The sequence below is a fragment of the Aythya ferina genome, assembly GCF_964211825.1.
Source record: "Aythya ferina genome assembly, chromosome: 13".
Taxonomy (NCBI): Eukaryota; Metazoa; Chordata; class Aves; order Anseriformes; family Anatidae; genus Aythya; species Aythya ferina.
The window spans coordinates 20059303-20077423 of NC_140311.1; the positions used below are offsets into that span (position 1 = coordinate 20059303).

At 34.6% G+C, this 18121-nt stretch overlaps 1 protein-coding gene across 7 annotated transcripts in view; it reads right to left on the reverse strand.

Annotated features, from left to right (window-relative positions):
* The window catches only part of STAG2 (STAG2 cohesin complex component), a 75174-nt gene that overhangs the window by 18349 nt on the left and 38704 nt on the right, over positions 1-18121 (reverse strand). For all 7 annotated transcript variants that reach the window (XM_084534014.1, XM_084534015.1, XM_084534011.1 and 4 more), the window contains 15 exons: positions 16390-16486; positions 15004-15080; positions 13291-13495; positions 11012-11163; positions 8662-8735; positions 8422-8545; positions 7178-7276; positions 6994-7073; positions 6374-6481; positions 5486-5597; positions 4472-4589; positions 3676-3779; positions 2701-2793; positions 2400-2489; positions 1179-1382 (listed from right to left, as the gene is read on the reverse strand). In XM_084534014.1, coding sequence (XP_084390140.1) covers positions 1179-1382; positions 2400-2489; positions 2701-2793; positions 3676-3779; positions 4472-4589; positions 5486-5597; positions 6374-6481; positions 6994-7073; positions 7178-7276; positions 8422-8545; positions 8662-8735; positions 11012-11163; positions 13291-13495; positions 15004-15080; positions 16390-16486 — 1737 coding nt within the window. The remainder of the gene's footprint in view (positions 1-1178; positions 1383-2399; positions 2490-2700; positions 2794-3675; positions 3780-4471; positions 4590-5485; positions 5598-6373; positions 6482-6993; positions 7074-7177; positions 7277-8421; positions 8546-8661; positions 8736-11011; positions 11164-13290; positions 13496-15003; positions 15081-16389; positions 16487-18121) is intronic.

Sequence of the window (18121 nt, forward strand, 5' to 3'; positions counted from 1 at the left end):
TTCAATTTTCTCTAAAGAATCCAGCAGAGGCCACTGTCAGACAATAGATACTGGACTAGACAGGTCAGTACCTCAATCTTTAATCACAGACCTAAGTCTCTAAGAGGAGTAAAGGAAGTTCTGATGGTCCCACAGGGCCTGACAAATTTGTACTTGGAAAGAGAAAAGCAGTACAAAGAAAAGGTGCAAAATGGTATCTATTTAGGTACACAGGATAAGCCATCTGAGGTCACAGAACCCCCACCCCCCCTCAGTAAACCAGCTATATGCAAGTACTGGTGTATCAGTCACACTGCAACTGCCACACATTTTCCTGTTCTGTGGTGGCACGTGACCAAAGCACTATGGAGTTTAACAATTCTACCAGAGTAGTTGTCATTTTCCTTCTAGTCAGCTAGACATTTCATTTCCTTGCTTTAACCCTCATTCTTTTTTTTTTTTTCCCTTCCTCACAAATAGGGAACTAAATGATTACTAGGCATATTTCCTATTTGGCCCACATACAATCAGTGATTTCAGGCCAATGAGCCTGAAGAGGCTCATTGGAAGGAAGCAAGAGGAGCAAAGCATGACCAAATAAGTCTGCTGCCAAGAGGCGTGGACAAAGAAGTTACCAACAAGATGCTTCTCATGCTCCTTTTCACAGATAAGGAGGAAGGGAAACAAGTTTTGTCTGAATGTCCCATATGAATGTCTCAATATCAGAGGAACCTAATCAAGTTAAATAACATACCAGGAAGTTCTTTGTCTCAAGCAGCAAAGAATAGGAATAAAATTATTTTTAACCTACAGAATACATTCAAGGATGGAAAGTGTTTTCCAGAGATTTTGCACATTGTTGTTGATAAAAGATCAATCACAGGCAAGACTGGCAACATTAGTACATCTGAGAATCCTAGCAGAACTACAATGCTACATCTCTCAAAATTACAATATTTATAACAAAGATGGAAAATTCAAACAATTTCATAGCTTATCTGAAATTTATCTCAAATTCCCCAAAAAATACTTGTCCAAAAAGAGGCTAAAGAATCACTGTCCTGATGTAAAGAAACAGTCACAATCACAGCAATGATACTGCTGTATTATTATGCTTGACCTCAGAATTTCGCAAGTCAGAAAACCATGCTGGAAATATTTACAAGGGCAGAAAAAGTTGATCTTGCACATTAAAATACCTCTTGCAGGAAGTCTTCAAGAAGTCGATTAAACTTGTCTGCCAATTCATCTATTAACTGACTTCTTGCAATATCAACCCTGTTAAAGATTGTGAACTCTTCATTACAGAGAGCATGGTATGTTTTTGAACAGGCTTCCAAAACATCTATGTCTGTGTGCTTCTCCACAATATCCCGGATTTGTCGCAGTAAGGCATCCAAATGCTACAAGAACAACAAGGTGAAAAAAAAAAACACACACGCTTTTAATAATTGATAAAACACAGGGAGTTTTAAAATTCAATTTATTACTTTTTTTTTTTTTTAAAGCTATGATACAGAATACAAAACAGTTCTAGAAACCTGGTGATACTTTGGGGTAAATTAACAGTGAGTTAAAATTAAGTAGGAGCTTGTCAAAGACTGAAAATTCAATCTATTTTTTAAAGAGTTATTAAAAATTTGCAGTTGTCGGCATGGGCTTATCTAACACTTAAATTTGAAATGATAGATAAATGACACAGAAGCCAACCCACAAAAACATTTATACATGGTCTTAAAAGCTGTATAAGTGGAGAACTAGTTTCATGTTAAGTGTTAGTACTGAAACCAACTTCAGTTGTTGCCTCTCCTCGCCCCAAGTCACTCAACTGCCCTCTAGGCTATACTGTCAACTAAATATTTTATTACTATTTTACCCTAATCATTTCCAGCTACTTGCTTCACAATGCAGCAAGTTAGTGCGTCTTAGAAGGAGAAAACACACAAGAACAGCTTACACCAGCTTCGTTACCACAGCTGATAAACAGAGCAGTAACCACGTAATTTGCATCTGGTGGTTTTCCACTTTTTCATGCAATGAAGATTGTGATTTACTGGCTTCAGTGATCAGAAAAAGAAGACTTAGCAAGCTGTTACTATAAGCTTTCTCTATCAAACAGCATACCTCAAACGCGACCCTAACACAACAATAAACGCTTCTACATTAAGTTAATCTACCTGATGAGATTCTCTGTTACAACTGGCCAAAACAGGTCTTCTAAAGGTAAGAACAGCAGCCAGACACCTATGTTCAGGTCGTACCCTCAACGAGGGTTTTGATAGAGCAAGTTACACTTAATGAAAAAAGTGGCACTTAAAATAGCAACTGAAATTCCAATGAGGAAGTCTAAATTCTGTTGTCATGTGTCCCTTTCCCCATCCACCCCACCCCACCTTTTCTTTTAAGGGATGTTACCTTACCTTTTCTAGCCGCCCTGTTGTATAAATTTCCAAATCAAAGTACTGTGGCAACTGCAACAAGTTGGTGACTTTTTCAGCATCTACAGAATACTGCAAAATTGACAAGGAAAAAATAAAGAGTTCAAATGAAAATAATCTTGGATATAATATCACACAATTCATCACAGAACAATCAAACATAAATAAAGACTCGTAGGAAAAAATGAAAACTTGTGTAAGCCATATAGTTAATTACAGAAATAATACTTTTTTTTGAACATTTTAACAGCATCTCATCAGCAAGAAATGGAATTAAACTTACCTTTGCTAACAACTGTGGAAGTGCCACTGCAAAAAGTTCTGTAATTTTTGTCCTGTCATCCAACTGGGTTTTCTTTTCCTTCGCTGTCAGAACCTAAATTATTGGTATTGTGAGAATTTTACAACTACAACTTTCTAACATCACTATAAAATATCAATGAAAAAAGGTCAATATAAAAATTTTCAGCACTCAGAAAATGCAATTAAGAGTTGCACCTAAAACTATTGAGATTATGCTCAAAACAGAACTGACAATCCAGACAAAAGGTTTACCTTCCTTGCAACAAAACACTGATCAGAATGTTTTTCTTGATTAGCAAAGAACAGCAATTTTTCCAGCTTGTTTACAATTTTTAATGATTAATATTTGTTCAATTCATATGCCAATCTGATCTTCATATCTGAGTAAACGTTCAGTCTGTACCTACACAGGTACAGACCAACAGCTTGTTGGCCTTGCTTGTTGTTCTTGCTTGTTGGAACAAGCAAGACTTGTGCACCAACAGCTGCACAAGTCTTGAAAGCAGTTCCCTTCCCACCTTAATGTCTCAGTAAAAGAAGGCTGCCTAAACTTCATATAATCAGAAAGAAAGCCAATTGGTTGAACTGTGGTCCTTCCAAAGAGCCTATGGAATATACACCCTTCTCTCTTATTGTGTTTTTTAAAATTGAAAATAGCTTTATAGTTTCTTCACATAATGCATTTGGTCTTTTTTTCCAACCTTCTTTTAAAATCAATTTTGTAGTACTTTTAATAGCAAAACCAAAGACAGTAGCCCAAACAATATTAATTATGTGCCAAAGTCATGAACAAGTGAACAAAGCATGGCTGTTAGACACTGGAGGCTGTGGTAATAAACTCAATTTCTGAACTCAGTCCCTTCAGCAGCAACAGCCTATGAGTGTCTCCTTCTCCCCACACTGTACCCACAAAGCCACTTCCACATGTCTACATAAGTAGGTTTTTGGCTCCTACCCTTTTCCCTGTTCCTCTTCCCACCGGAGGATGACATTCAGCTGCTTGCCGAATTGTACAAAGCATTATTTCAATCAGTGCGCTTTCCTGTCTATCTGTTAGAGCTGAAATTTCAAGAAACAGGCATTATAATACAGCTGAATTTATTTGTGAGTTTCCACAAATACGAATAACCAACAAGCAAATTTTTTTTTTGAATGACAAATAAGTAAATAAATAAAGGGGGGTGAAGAGATGGAAAATATAAACACCTTTTAAAACAACACAGGAAAACGTTTAAAATTGAGGGGATATCAATGGACAAGTCATAGGGCAAGATGAAAAGACTATCAAGTTTTATAATCATTTTAGATCCTTCTCATTATTCTGAGGTCCATTTACCAGTACCCATAAATTACAGAATTATCTCAGCTTTTTTATTTTTACAGTCATTAAGAAAATGATGGTGTTTTCCCATATGATAGTTTTAACATTGAGTAAAAGAGCCAGTTTCACAAGCAATTAGTTTCTCTAAGCCCAAAAGTGAAGCCTGAACCTGTTGAACAACGTGACAAGTGGACACTGCATAGTTATTCCCTCTTTTTTCTCCCATACTCCGTGCCTCTCTTCTTCAGCATTTCGTTTCCATACCAGAAGTGATCTCTTTCTACTCTTCCTCACATTTCATAATTAATGATTACAGTCATTCAAAAATAGAGAATGTACAGGTACTCATAAATGCAAGCATCTTGTTTCCTTATGAATCACACCCAATAGAAACTGCTTAGCAATATATAGAAGAACTGAAATCTCTTACGCTCTTCTCCATTGAGAGGTTCCTCCAACAGAAGACTGTTCATACATTCCCAGTCCTTCAAGAGATCTGTTGCACAGTCCCACATGCTGTCCACAAGATAAGCAGCATGTTCATGCAACTATAATACGAATATAAGTAAGAAAATAAGTATTTTTCTTCATTAACAATAAAGTTCATTCCATAAGTTGCTACAATACAGGGCACTTTTTTTGCTTGCTCTTGTCCATGGCAAAACAAACAAACAAAAAATAATCCACAGAAATGTTGTGAGCTCTCTGATTCAACAGAAATCCTTCTTCCCCAGGTAATGTTAAGAGATAATACTTTGTAATAGTTGAGATGGATTTAAGTGCTGCAAGATCCATCAGAATCTGGAGGGGCTTTTTTGCGTGTGTGTTTGTTTCATTATTTTGTTTTACTTGCTTGTCTGGTTGAGTTTTCTTCCCCTATTTGACCTTTACAGAGTTACTTTTGCTAAGAGTACGAAACAGTAGAATACAAAAACATCTGCCTGTAGTTTCTCGAACAGGGTTAACACCATTGTTAACCATTGAAAGTTGTGTGACCAACTTTCAAAACCTGCAAGCCTAGCCCTAAGCAGTGATCCTAAGAAATAGCAAAAATCCTAAACTCTTTCACCTAAAGGAGGTTTGCAGCATCTGTTAGGATCTTTAGCATATTTGGTAACTTATTTTTGTATGCTTTTTTTTTTGCCCTTTTTTTTTAACCTCTTTACAGAGTTCTAAACCACAATCTCTTTTCACCTGTATGTTACCATGAAGAATGGGAGGACAGTATTTGTCAGAGAACTTACTGCCTGTCTCAACGCTATGTACCTACTGAAACAGATCCTACAAATAAACACAAGCACACAGAACTGTCTCTTACGTCCTCTGGACTGCTCAAGCAATGGTGAAAAACTAGGACAGGTTCATAGTTATGAACTGAAGAGAGGGAGAGGGGGGGAATAAAAACAAAAAGCAAACTGAAAAAACACCCATGAAACCAACTTACTTCACTTTCCAAGAAGAAAAACACTAATGTCTTCACAAGATTAGCATTCGGACTTTGTCTTCCCCTTCTTTTAAGTATTCCATCATCTTCAGGATCTCTGCGGCTGAAAAGCCTAGAAGAAGAAAAAATTCAGGACAAATTTCTTCTTCATTGCCTTTGCCACAGTCATTTTTTATCTACATACTCTTTTTACAGATGGTCACTTAGTATCTTAGTGCACAGCTCTAGGCTTTATTTTGAATGGAAGTAATTTGGAACAAATGTTATTTGAACAATTTTGTATTTGCTGAGTTGGTATTTTACTGACAGCGTCCAGTGGAACATGTAATTATAAAAACAAATACTATACAAAATCAGCGATAATTGCAAATACTAGTGTTTATTGAACATCCCCACATGAGACTTTAAAGCAGCAAAGAAGTAGTAGGAAAAGGTCTAAAAAGTATTAGGTGGAAACTATCCTGTTTCCCTGAACATCTCATCAAGGTGTTGAACAAATTTTGTTTGTTGTACAGAAAAATACTTCATGAAATGGTCATCTGATCCAACTTTTTTGGGGAAAAAATGCTTATTATGGCAGAAGTACAAACTTTATCTACTACATGAGCATTTTTAAATGTCTCAAAAAACATAGTAAGGAAGGGAAAGAAGGAGACAGATGAATGTTTGCATTATCTATTCTGTACATAGAAGCCTTTAAAATGTAGGCTTCAAAATTACTCCCGATCTCCTATTCAGAAAAACTACATCAGTATTACATTTTCTAGAAGTTATTTCTTAAGGCCACTTCATTATTCAGTTTTTCTTAATTAAAGCTAATCGGAATCATAGTATTAATGCACACATTAAAATCTACAAGAAAAGTAAAAAACTAATTTCCCCTCTTACTTTTTATAAAGAAATTCCCCTGCAGCAACTGCTACTGGCCGATGAGCTGAATACACCAGATGGTAGACGTTTTCACAGTCTTCTGCAGTCAGAACTTCTTCACTACTCCTAGGGGTGGGAATGGGATGAAGGAAAGAAAAAGAGGCTGACTCAAAAAAAAACATGAACTCTAGTGATGGGAGATAGAAATGAAGGAGAAGCTAAAGCTTTTCCTTCAAATGTGCATCCTAAAAATAAAACCAAAGTACCTTGGTTCCAAAATCTTGCTAAACAGAAGTTACCTATACAGTATGAGCGTTTGGTAAAAGGTTAGGCTCAGAAGTTCATCTACTGCTCAGGAGACGCTACATTTATTTTCTCCAGGTCAAATCTTCCACAACAGCTTCTGATTTGTGAGACTCAGTTTTACAACTCTTTACTTAACTGTGGTAGGTAAGTAACAACACTCTTTTAGCCAGATTACTTCCACAATTCTAATTTATTATAGCGTAAGAAACAGAGACATTTCTCTAGACTACAGATTATCTGAATTCTGCCAAGTTACTGTCCATGCCCATAGACCTCAGAAATACTTCTCTGCTTTAGTGTTTGTTTTAGGTCAGGTAAGGAGATATACTTACTGTAAAACAAGAGTGAGTAATTTTATTGCTTGGACTGCAACATCATATTCTTTGTCAAGAGTCATAGACACAATTCTATCCTAAGAACACAAAAGAAGGTTATTTTCAAAGAGCAAAGAAAGGAAATACAAATAAATATATAAATATATTTTTAATGTTCTTAAAAATATGAAGCCACACTAACCTTGAACCGACTGGTGAAGAGTTCCAATTTGGAATTAAGCTCTTTATTATAGTAAAGCCCTTGCAAAGCAGTTAGGCATTTCAGCCTTACTTCCCCTTGCTAAAATAAAATTAAGAACTGGATTAAAAGTCAAGTATAGAATACAGATGTAATCTTCAAATCAGACATGACAAGATTCTTTTGCAGTCTGAATTAATTCAAAGATTATATGTTGTCAAGATATACTATCAATATCATGTTAATAACATAAGAATATGTCCTTGTTTGTAACAAGTGAAGAAAAATCTGTCTTACTTCCGTTAGTATCTTTAAGTCAAGATACATCTTTAAAGACTGAAACAAGTATATTTTAAATCTCAAGACATTTTTGAAGCAGAATTCAACATATTTCCTTTCACTTAATTAAAACTGGCAACATGTATATCATTAATAACTATCTTTTGCTGGATCAGAATTACCAAGTAGATACAGGGATAAACAAGTATTCCTTCTGAAATACATTTTTTCCTGTAGCAGAGAACATGCTGTAAGGTACAGATACAAACACTTTACAGAAGTTTAGCGTTTAGACTTCAGTTTCTTATCACACCACTGCCAGTAGTTATTGTTTTGTGATGCCAAACCCATAAAAATCATGAGCGAAAATCCCTTATTTGTTTTACTTAAAGTTCAGTAGCTTGAAACAAATCTCCAATACAAGAGCTGAGACAATCTGCTGAGTCTACAATGAATCAAGTATCATTCATAAGCTATGTCTTTTGACCACTCCAAGCAGATATGAATCTTTAGCTTTTAAGTAACAGCTCGAGGCACTCATTACCAAAGGGGATTTCTTTTCACGTGCTTTTTAAGTTACCTGGCAATATCAGAATAGATTCTTAACTTGGCAAAACAGAGAAACTGTCTGGCTACACATGATTGGATTATTCCATATGAAATGCATTCAATTTAAATAGTTAATTATTACAGAATGAAAATCTGCATCAACAAAAAATAAGAAGATAAATAGAAAAGGCCATTTCCTTACAAGTAACATTTCCTTAAAAATCTGTACATGTTCTCTAAAACCATTCAAACCTTATTGGTATTTTATATATATGTTAAACACTAGTGCTTGTGAGTGATAAAAAAAAGTAGTGACTGATTAGAACAGCTAAGAGATCAGAACCCGATTTGGCAAGATCAACATCCAAAAACATGGACTTATGCTTGATATTCCATTCCTTATCTTCTGTGCAGCATACCTTATCATGCATAGTCCACCCTACATATTTTAAGTAGCTGTCATTGAGAAAGGCATCACTGTACATTTTCATCCATATTCCAATTTCTTCAATACAGATAGCTCTTATTTCAGCAATTGCATCTCTGTGGAGAGAAGCAGAACAATAGGAGCAAGCAGATGAATAAAAAAGATGAATAATAATAAAAAAAAAAAATAACTAGTCACCAGCTTCCAAAATAAATTAATAAGTAAAGCTTACCGGTATCTATGCACAAAAACACCTTTGAATATTGCATTCATCATGTTTTCTATTTCATCTTGATTTTCCTGAAGCTGAAAGAATGAACAGAGAACATAAACACGGAGCACCACTTCTGCAGTCAAGACCACATGGCGCTGATGCTAGACAAACTAAACTAAATGAACATTTACTTTACAAGTACGGATGTTAAATCCCTTTCTGAAATATTTACAAATGTGTTTCTCAGTACAATACACTATAATTTAATAAATTTCATCTACCACAGCATGTAAGTTTTGGTAATTCTGACCACTGAAATTGTTCAACTGTGGCAAAGATAGCTAAGGTTTCTGCAGGTCCCTTCAGAAACTACTTGTAAGGAAATGTGATTTAATTTTCTACTGAGTGACTTACTAAGCCTAATATTTAGCCCAATTTTTAATATATATATATGCTATGTTCTTTATGGACCTGTATTACACTAGGTCAGTACCTAAATCATGTGAAATGCATAACAGAGAAACTGTTCTTTATCCTAAAAAATATAGGATCTATATAGAGAAAATATAGATCAAGCACTTGACAAGCGGCTGCATGAGCAGAATATACACCGTTTTGCACGCTTCTTTCCACCTTGACCATAACAGAGAGAAAAAAAAAATCCAGAAACAAAGTAATGGCAGAAAAAGAGAATTTATGAATATGGAACTGAAAAGTAATGTAGGAGACAACACGCAAAGGATTTGAAAAGTGATCCATAATCTTTTAAAACACAGAAAGTTGCATTTACTTTGAAAGTGCAAGAAAGTCAGTTGAAAGATCTGAAGTTAAGTAAATATTGTCAGAAGAGAAGCACATTCTTTTTGCAGTTTGAACTATTAACGTGGAACAGAATAAGCCAATGTTAATGAGAATAGCCAATGAATGCAGATAGAGGCTTTCCAGTAAACCAAATTAACATTTATATAAAAAAACAAAAATCAGACAAAAAACAACCACCAAATAAACCATAAAGAGACGTTATTCAGACAGAATACTGGAGTGGGTGGGTGTTACGAAAGATAAAGACCTCTCCCTACAGAATTTTAAGCAAAGAATATGAACCAACAGTTTCCATAGCATCGCAAGATTTTGGAATTGGAAGCAAAAGTATAAAGAAATAAAGCAAGAATAAAAAGACTAACAAGCCAAAATATCTAACACTTATCTAATCTAACAAGACCTGTCTTCTGAAGTGGAGTGAGAGGGGGAAAAATATTAAAAATGAGAGACTTGAAAAAAATAAATATCAATGAATAAAATAAATTTCTGTACTAGATAAGGCTGTTATAAATGAAACAAACCTTGAAATTAAACATTTGTTTGAATGTTACTTTGAAGCTTACTTTCACTTAATACAAGAAAAACTGAAAATCACAACCAAAGCTAGAAAAGCTTGTAAGAAATCCTAAAGGCCAAAATACGTATGTACAATTGAGATTGGGAAAAAATCTCCACTTTCACATCACTGCATTTCTCTGTGTATCCATGTATTACCTATAATAGAACTAGTCCTGCACACACATCTAGCACAATTGCATTTAATGGTAGTGCTTGGGTATTTAAGAGATCAGTCTAAAACTGCAAGATCTTTGGGACATAAAAAAAACTAAATTTTCGAGGCAGTAAAAATGCAACAAGTAACAACTCAAAATGTTGAATACCAAAGGAGAGATATTCCCCCCCTTTAATCATCAGAAAGTTATTTCTGATGTCTAAAAAGCAAAAAACTCACCCGTTCCCCAGAAAATAAAAACTAAAACCCAAATGAGCTAGAGCTTTCAACAAGACAACACTGTCAGCAATGAATCAGCAAATCCCTTACACACAGAAAGAAAATAGAAGTAGATAGCATTTTCAATTTGTTTAGTGACTTCTGTAGAAGGACCCTATCAGAAGCCCTAAAACAGTTTATTCTGAGATTGATATTGACATCATAACAGCAGCATTTTGCACCATGATTGATAGGTTCTCTGGAACCCAAAAACAGTCAAGGCATGGAAATTGTTGAATATTTCAGCTGTTCAGGAAACTAGTCAGGAAATACAACAAAATGTTATCTATTACCAATTCCAGTCTCTCAATAATTTTAATGGCACTATCTGAAATTTAACTCTTTTTACAGAAAAACAAAAAGAAGCACTTTCTAAGTGACTAAGTTTTTCAAATATTAAAAATATGATGAAATTAAAGAATGAAAGAGGGACTTTTAACTACCTTTACAAAAACAACAAAAAACACACCTTACATGGCAAAAATCATTGTTTGTCATGTATCAACATTCATCCTTCAACAGTCATAAAGCACACGAGCAGACAATAGCACTAACCTCCTTTCTTTTCTGTAGTAAGAGTTCCAGCCTATCATTAGCTCGTTTCCCAATTATTTTATTTCTTTCTGCTTCATACTGCCGTTGCGTATTGTCCATGTTAATACTAAGATTTAATGCCACATTCACTAAAGCAGTCATCAGCTTCATGGCTACAAAACAGTAAAAAATAGTAAGGATTCTTTATCAGTTACCTATATATGAAGGATGATAGATAAAAATCCTGATACTTCCCCTCCTGTCACCAGTTTTTGTATGTATGAAAGTCTGTTCACTGTAGATTTCATGATTCACAAGCTTCAGGACTTCAGCACTGTTTTATGTAGTGCTACTCCTTTACTGAAATTGTGCTGCATGATTACTTAACAACACAGTAACCTTTTGTTTCTTTGTTATTTTTTAATACTATCAACATTTATTATTGAATGGATATATGGGACATGCTTCCTCCCAAAAAATACGTGGAATGTAAGATTTATAAAGGTAGCCCAGGAAACATCGAAAGGATTCCATTACGAGAATCAGTCAAGAGTCATATTGCCCAATCATTCAACCTAAAACAAGCAACAAGCTTTTTTTCCTTCAAAAGGAAATGTTTTAGACACCATACTGAACCACTCTTTGCCCATCAATTTCATTTGAATTAGGCAGCTTTTAACTATTCCTTTACATGCAAAAGCAGAAAAGCAACATTAGCCAACTAAAAGACAACCAACCAAAATGTAAAAATACTTGGTTTTGTTTCTTTGTGTGTGATTTTACTTTTTAATCACCCCTTTTAAAAAGGGCACAGACAAATATGCCTACCCCATAAACAAGGAGGCAGACAACAGGACATAATGCAGAACATTGTTAAGTGTGTATCACAAACAAAGTTGATGAGTGAGGCATAAAGACATACAGATATATCTAAATATTGTCACATGCTGTGATCTCTAAGGATATGAAGATGAAAAGAAGTAGTCTGAGCTAATCTTAGAAGCCAAATTACTGCAAATAACAGTAAATAGGAATACTACGATTCTGTTAGCTTTTTCTAACCTATATAAAACCCAATCATCAAGAATACAAGCTGTAATCATGTGAAATGCAGAAATAACTACAAAGAGTCAACAGAATTGACTACTGATGTGAACAAATGCAAACAAGACTACTAAAAAAATGTCGTGTGACAGAAATTAACGTGCAACAGGGCAATTTCAGCAACTTTCATTCAGGCACAACTCAAACTTAAAAAGGTACTCAAACCGTGGTTTTGAAGAGCTAAAGTTTGTATTTGCAGTATGGTGCAACAGTCAAATTGATGATACAGCAGAATCAGTATATTCACTTGAATTAAAAAGCAATTTTGTTCCTCCCTCCACAGTAAATGCTTTGGCTAGTGGGAATCTCAGAGCAGCAGCCTAATATGTAATGTTTTAACGTATACTCAAAGAAGATGGCCAATGAAATTTAGCAGCTGACCAGATACCCAGAGCTGAAATTTGCTGTAAATCTGACAGCTCCAGTGAACTAACAAGAACCATTTCTGGTGTGGCATAAACTCAGTTTCATGTGCAGTTTAAATTCACCTTGCTCAGATTAAAATTGCTACAATAAGCCTGACATAAGCAGACTGCTACCCGATGCCATCCAAGACCCTTCTTCATTAACCTCTGCAGATTGACAGGTTGCTTATCCAGTAAGCCTAATCATTGTCCATTATCACAGAGAGTTTTAAAGAAATGTCATATTTAGCTCATAACAGATATCTAGATAGCCTGACAGACTTGAAAATATTGAGTAAAATGAAAATTTAAAATCATACAGTAATTTAGTGACTGTATCACTGATGATTTCTTTAAAATTATTTCTAATGCAATGAATAGATATGCTATTTTCAACTACTTTATGCCATGGCCTCTATATAAAGCACAGTTTAAATGTGTAGTAAAAATCGCATCCAATTTAAAATATGACTCTGGTTTGACTTAATGCAGAGCATACAGACAGAAGTTTGACTCTATTTTTGTAAAGTTTTTTTTCCTATTTGCTTTTCTTAGTAGGATTAAAGATAACAAATGAAGTACTAGACAGCCAGTAAGGAAAGCTTTAAAGTAACTGAGTAACGTACTGTAAGCTGTACTAAAACTAGTTACATTAGAAAAGCATATCACACAAAGAAACATGAGCTGAACAATCAATATCAAGCCATTCTATTAGAACAACTTCTTGCTGTGCAACACAAAACATAACACAGGTAAATAAACAAATAAACAGGTAAATAAAAATTCACTGACCTGCCAGCGTGCTAGTGTGCCGAAATGCTCTGACTTGTGAGTCTGACAATCCCGTAAGCAGTGAAATGACAGTATCCATCATATATTCATCATATATGATGCTATATTGACATTGTCGGACGAGTACTCCAATGAACTCACAAAAACTGGATTTGAACTTCTTCCACTGGGGACCAGCCATAGTTAGCGGATAATCTCCACTATCCTATTTTAAAAAAAAAAAAAGAGAAAGAGAGAGATACAAACAGGAAACTCTTTCAAATGTCTTTAGAATTATTTTTTAAATTAAGAATAAAAAGAGGAATAAGACTTCAGAACCAAAAAGATCTCAAAAAACAATCCATCAGAATAACCCTATGGCACAAATACACATCTACTCTAATTTACAGCTCAGGTTTGTTACATGCAGACGCAACATACTACAAGTCCTACAACAAAAGCTGCACAAAATCAGATATACCAAATTAGCAACTAATTTCTACTGCCTGAACTCTGCTTCAGGTTACACTAGAACAAAAAAAAATAAAATAAAAATCACATGCAGCGTTAGTTAATATTCACAAACACTCAGTCCAGGACTTTAATGAAGTTTCTAGGGATATGTTTACGTATTAGACTGAAAATTCCTTAAGTCAAATGACAAACTAGTCTAACGCCTTGAAAATAAGAAATGTGTACTCCTCTCCTGTTCTGGGTACCTTTATAAATAATGGTAAAATGACAGAAAAACAATTGATGATCATTTCTTTTAGTGTTTCTGTGATCAGCAACAATCAGATAAGTCATCAGCTGCAATCAGATAAGATGCCAAATTAAATTACAACTCAGAAACAAAAATCATATCCATGAAAAGGGATTAGAAATCCGAGAGTTGAGATGTTAATTAGAATTGTTACAAGAAAGAGTAAGCGTAACACAGTGATAAACAAAAATCTGAACAAATAATCCTAACTGAAGCTTTTTAAATTTCAGGTGACATGACAGTAATCAAATCCATTTATGAATTAATGTCAAAGAATAATAAAATACCTTTAAACCTTTATCTGTTAAAGTTCCAAATTTTCTTTGGATTTTAACTTAAGAGGAAAAAACCCTTACTAGACAAATCTGGGGAGGAAGATCTAGTTATCTTCACATTCTTTGGAATATAGGGTGAAATGAAAACAATACCAAAAAAAACCACACGAACCCCCCAAAAATAAGAGTCCATCTTGTTTACCCCACACTCAGTGGAACAGGAATAAATGAAAACTTGAAGGCAGAAAGACTACAGTTCCCATGAAATGCAAAGCATTGAAGTCTTCAACTAAAGAATAATCAGATTCAAATCTCCACGATTTGTAGAGTAATAGACACGTTGAAATAAATTCAACAAACATTTCACAAGTTCCTCAGAAGAGACGTAAGGGCCTCACGTACACAGAGGGGTATGGGGGACATTGGAGGAAGTATGCCATTTAACCCCAGCAGTAGAAGTTCCCACTGTTCAAAAACTGAAAGCGGACATTTATTTTATTAATAATTTAAGGAATCACATACACACATTTTTTATTTACTAGTCTTGTAAGTTCAAAATTAGAGAGTTTAAGATTTTCATTCATCAAAGTCTTGTCATTTTTACAGTTGTTACTTGAAGAAATCTGTAGGATTAGGACAGGTAAAATGGAAAAAAAAAATCTAATATCAATAAATTCTCAGCACTCATTAAGTTACCTCATCGAATTCTTCAGTCATTTTTCGGATTATTTCAGAGTTCTGCATGTGTCGGAACATCTCTGCTGTGACTACTCCTACAATTCAGATTAGGTTATTATTAACACTTTTAAAATGAGAGGGGTAGATGGCAGATGACATATCTCCTACTACCATGTAAAAATGGTCAATTTACACCTAACCTACAGATTATACATGGGTTTTTTTTGGTGGTGCTGTGTGGCTCTGTTGTTTTTGGCTTATTTTTCAAGTTGTTATACTCTTCATTTTACCTTTTGTAACAAGTGTGGGGCACTACAGTTTTTCGTATTATATAAAGCATTTGTTCACACCATCTAAAATTTACTCATTCGTTCATATCCAGAAGCCAATGATATTTGTTCCAGATGTCATCAGCTGAGAGACCATACTGCTCTGAAGTGACCTTCTAGTATTCAAGATACTAAATGGTGTAAGACTATTTTGAACAGTTCCATTGCAGTTTATCATCTACTTCACTATGATAAAACTCAATGATTTCATGCAATTTCTATTTCTCTTAGGCTCAATTTTTTCATGTGTAAAGGGTGATATAAAAATAAAGAGACCTCCTAAAGCTTACTACAACTGTACTGGAAAATTCATGACAAGCATCATCTCAGAAAGCATTAAAAGATTTTGTCATTTTGTCTGGTAACAATAATGAAAAGGTCACTGCTTTTGAAAGCATGACTAATATCTACTGAGGAATGCTGTTAGCTTTCTGGAGACTTATTCATGTTAAAAGTTTATCTGGAACGAGACACTATCAAATGCACTGATATTGTAGAGTAAGTTATCTTCTCTTCAAAACAAGATGAGAAGAAAAAGAATGGAGGATGTGGATTAGAGGAAAGATTCTGGAAAATCAGAAGCTCCCCAAAATAGAAAATAAACTATAGAGATACAGTTTTACTGTAGACAGGCTGCCATGGAACCACCCATTTTTTACATGAAACAACTCTAAAAGGCTATTAAATGACCATGGAATGCTCACTGATGTGAAGTAGATAAATTCAAACTTTGATTCCAAGACCAAGTTAAGCTATCAATACTGAAGACAGATGTTTTTCTAACATAATAGCAGCAGCAGAGGAAGATATGGGAAGTAATTAAGTACCAGTACTGCATTTTCTTCAGTGTGAATGCAAAAGGCTTAACCTACATTTTGAAGTGTTTCTGTAATATTTCTAAACCTCTTGCTCCCCTCGCTACCATCTTCAAAAATACTTGTTTGACTATAAGAACCTTATAATGCAGACTAGCCCCAGGGATGGAGCAGTCCTTCAGCACATGCAGCATAAAAGCAAAGAATGAAACATGCTGTAAAATTATATGAAGAGATGTGCAAATATTTCCGTATCTTACCTTTGCAGCCTGAACACTGAATAAAGAAGTTAATGAGATCAAGAAGTGCTATATCTCTGTCATGTTTGTATGACTCTATCCAGTCATCCACTACAGACTGAAAAGAAACAAATACAAAGTCAATTTTTAGTTTTTAATAAACTGAAGAATTAGTGTTATTTAAACTTCTTTCTAGTAAGCGATTCTTGCTCCTTCTGTAATTAACAGGAACTCTGGATTTTTTGACTGATACAGAACAAAATGTTTGAACGATCCTTTACTGTCATAATAACATTTTCAGGAAAAGAACTCATTTCCATTCTATAAACATATACAGGCACAAAACAGATGCTAAGACACGCAAGCACAGGAATACCACATAGTCACATAGTAACATTTTTTGAGGAAGAGTACAAAACACAATTAGTAGATTTTATAACAGCATTTTTTTGTGTGTTTGGTTTTGTTTTTGACTAGTGAAACTTGTCAAAAATATTATTTAGGCTTTTAGTTCCAACAGCTGCAACTCCCTATACTCTTCCTAAATTCTGCCCTTATGATGAATTGTGTTTCATGTACATGAGCTATAACAGGATGAACAGCATTGCCCTACGCTGTATGGACATTAATTGCTGTGTTAACTAAACCAAAACATAATGGCTAATAAAACGGAATAGCAGTAAGACAGTTTTACTACAGAATGTTAAAGGGAAGCAAATTAACAGGAAATCTGTGATTGTGGCTTTAAGAATTCACATGCAATTATCTACAAACCATCCATGTGTATAGCACAACCTGTCTACTGCAGAAATCATAAAAAGGCATACATTTAACATAAGCACAAGAGGATCGCTTTAGCATCAAGCTCTCAGTTTTGAGTAGTTTAATATGTTGGTATCCTGCCCTAAAATCTAGATCAATTTTCAATAACAAGACATGATGAAATAGTTCAGGACTTCCATAAGAAAAACAGACTCCACAGCATCCCCTGTCAACTATTCTCAGTGCTTACTCTTACAAGCAATAATGGTGCGAGGGCAAATAAAATATACTGCCATAGGAAAAAAAATCTGAACAGAAATACAGCTAAATCCCTCTTCCCTCAATGAAAGACTGCTTATAGTATGATATAACTTGTCAGCAAGATGAGAAGAATTAAAAATGCAAGTGAAACAGTCATTGTCTTCCCAGTAGGAGCAGAACCTACAAACTAGTACTGATTTGATTAATCATGGGGGAAGAAAGAAAAAGAAACCTAGGAGAAGTCTTAAATTAGGCTTATAAAGGTCACTGTGCAAAACCAAGATAATGCTAGGAAGGTGACAAATATTTCAGTTAGGAAATATTTGTTTTCAGAATTCATGTATTTTAAAGAACCTCCAGCAGAAAAGTAAATGTCCTGAAGCTTTTTGTCTCTGCAGATGAACAACCTGTTTCTCCCAGGGAGAACTGACATAAACTTGGAAGAATGTATGAAACAGAATTAAAGAAAATTTTGATTATCAAAATCTTTTGAGGTAAGCAAGTGCTAATGGCTACAGAGAAAAATTTTTACACCAAGTGCTGAACTAAAGACTTCATTTAACTTTATATGTACTTAAATATGTTAATTAAAATATGGACTCAGATTCATGCTGTTACCTAGGTATCGATTTCCCCACTTAACAGAGGTTTTGCAGGCAAAGGTCTATTTTTCTCTTGGAAAGCAAAAGATTTGACTGTTTATAGAGTTGACACGTCATGCAAATATAAC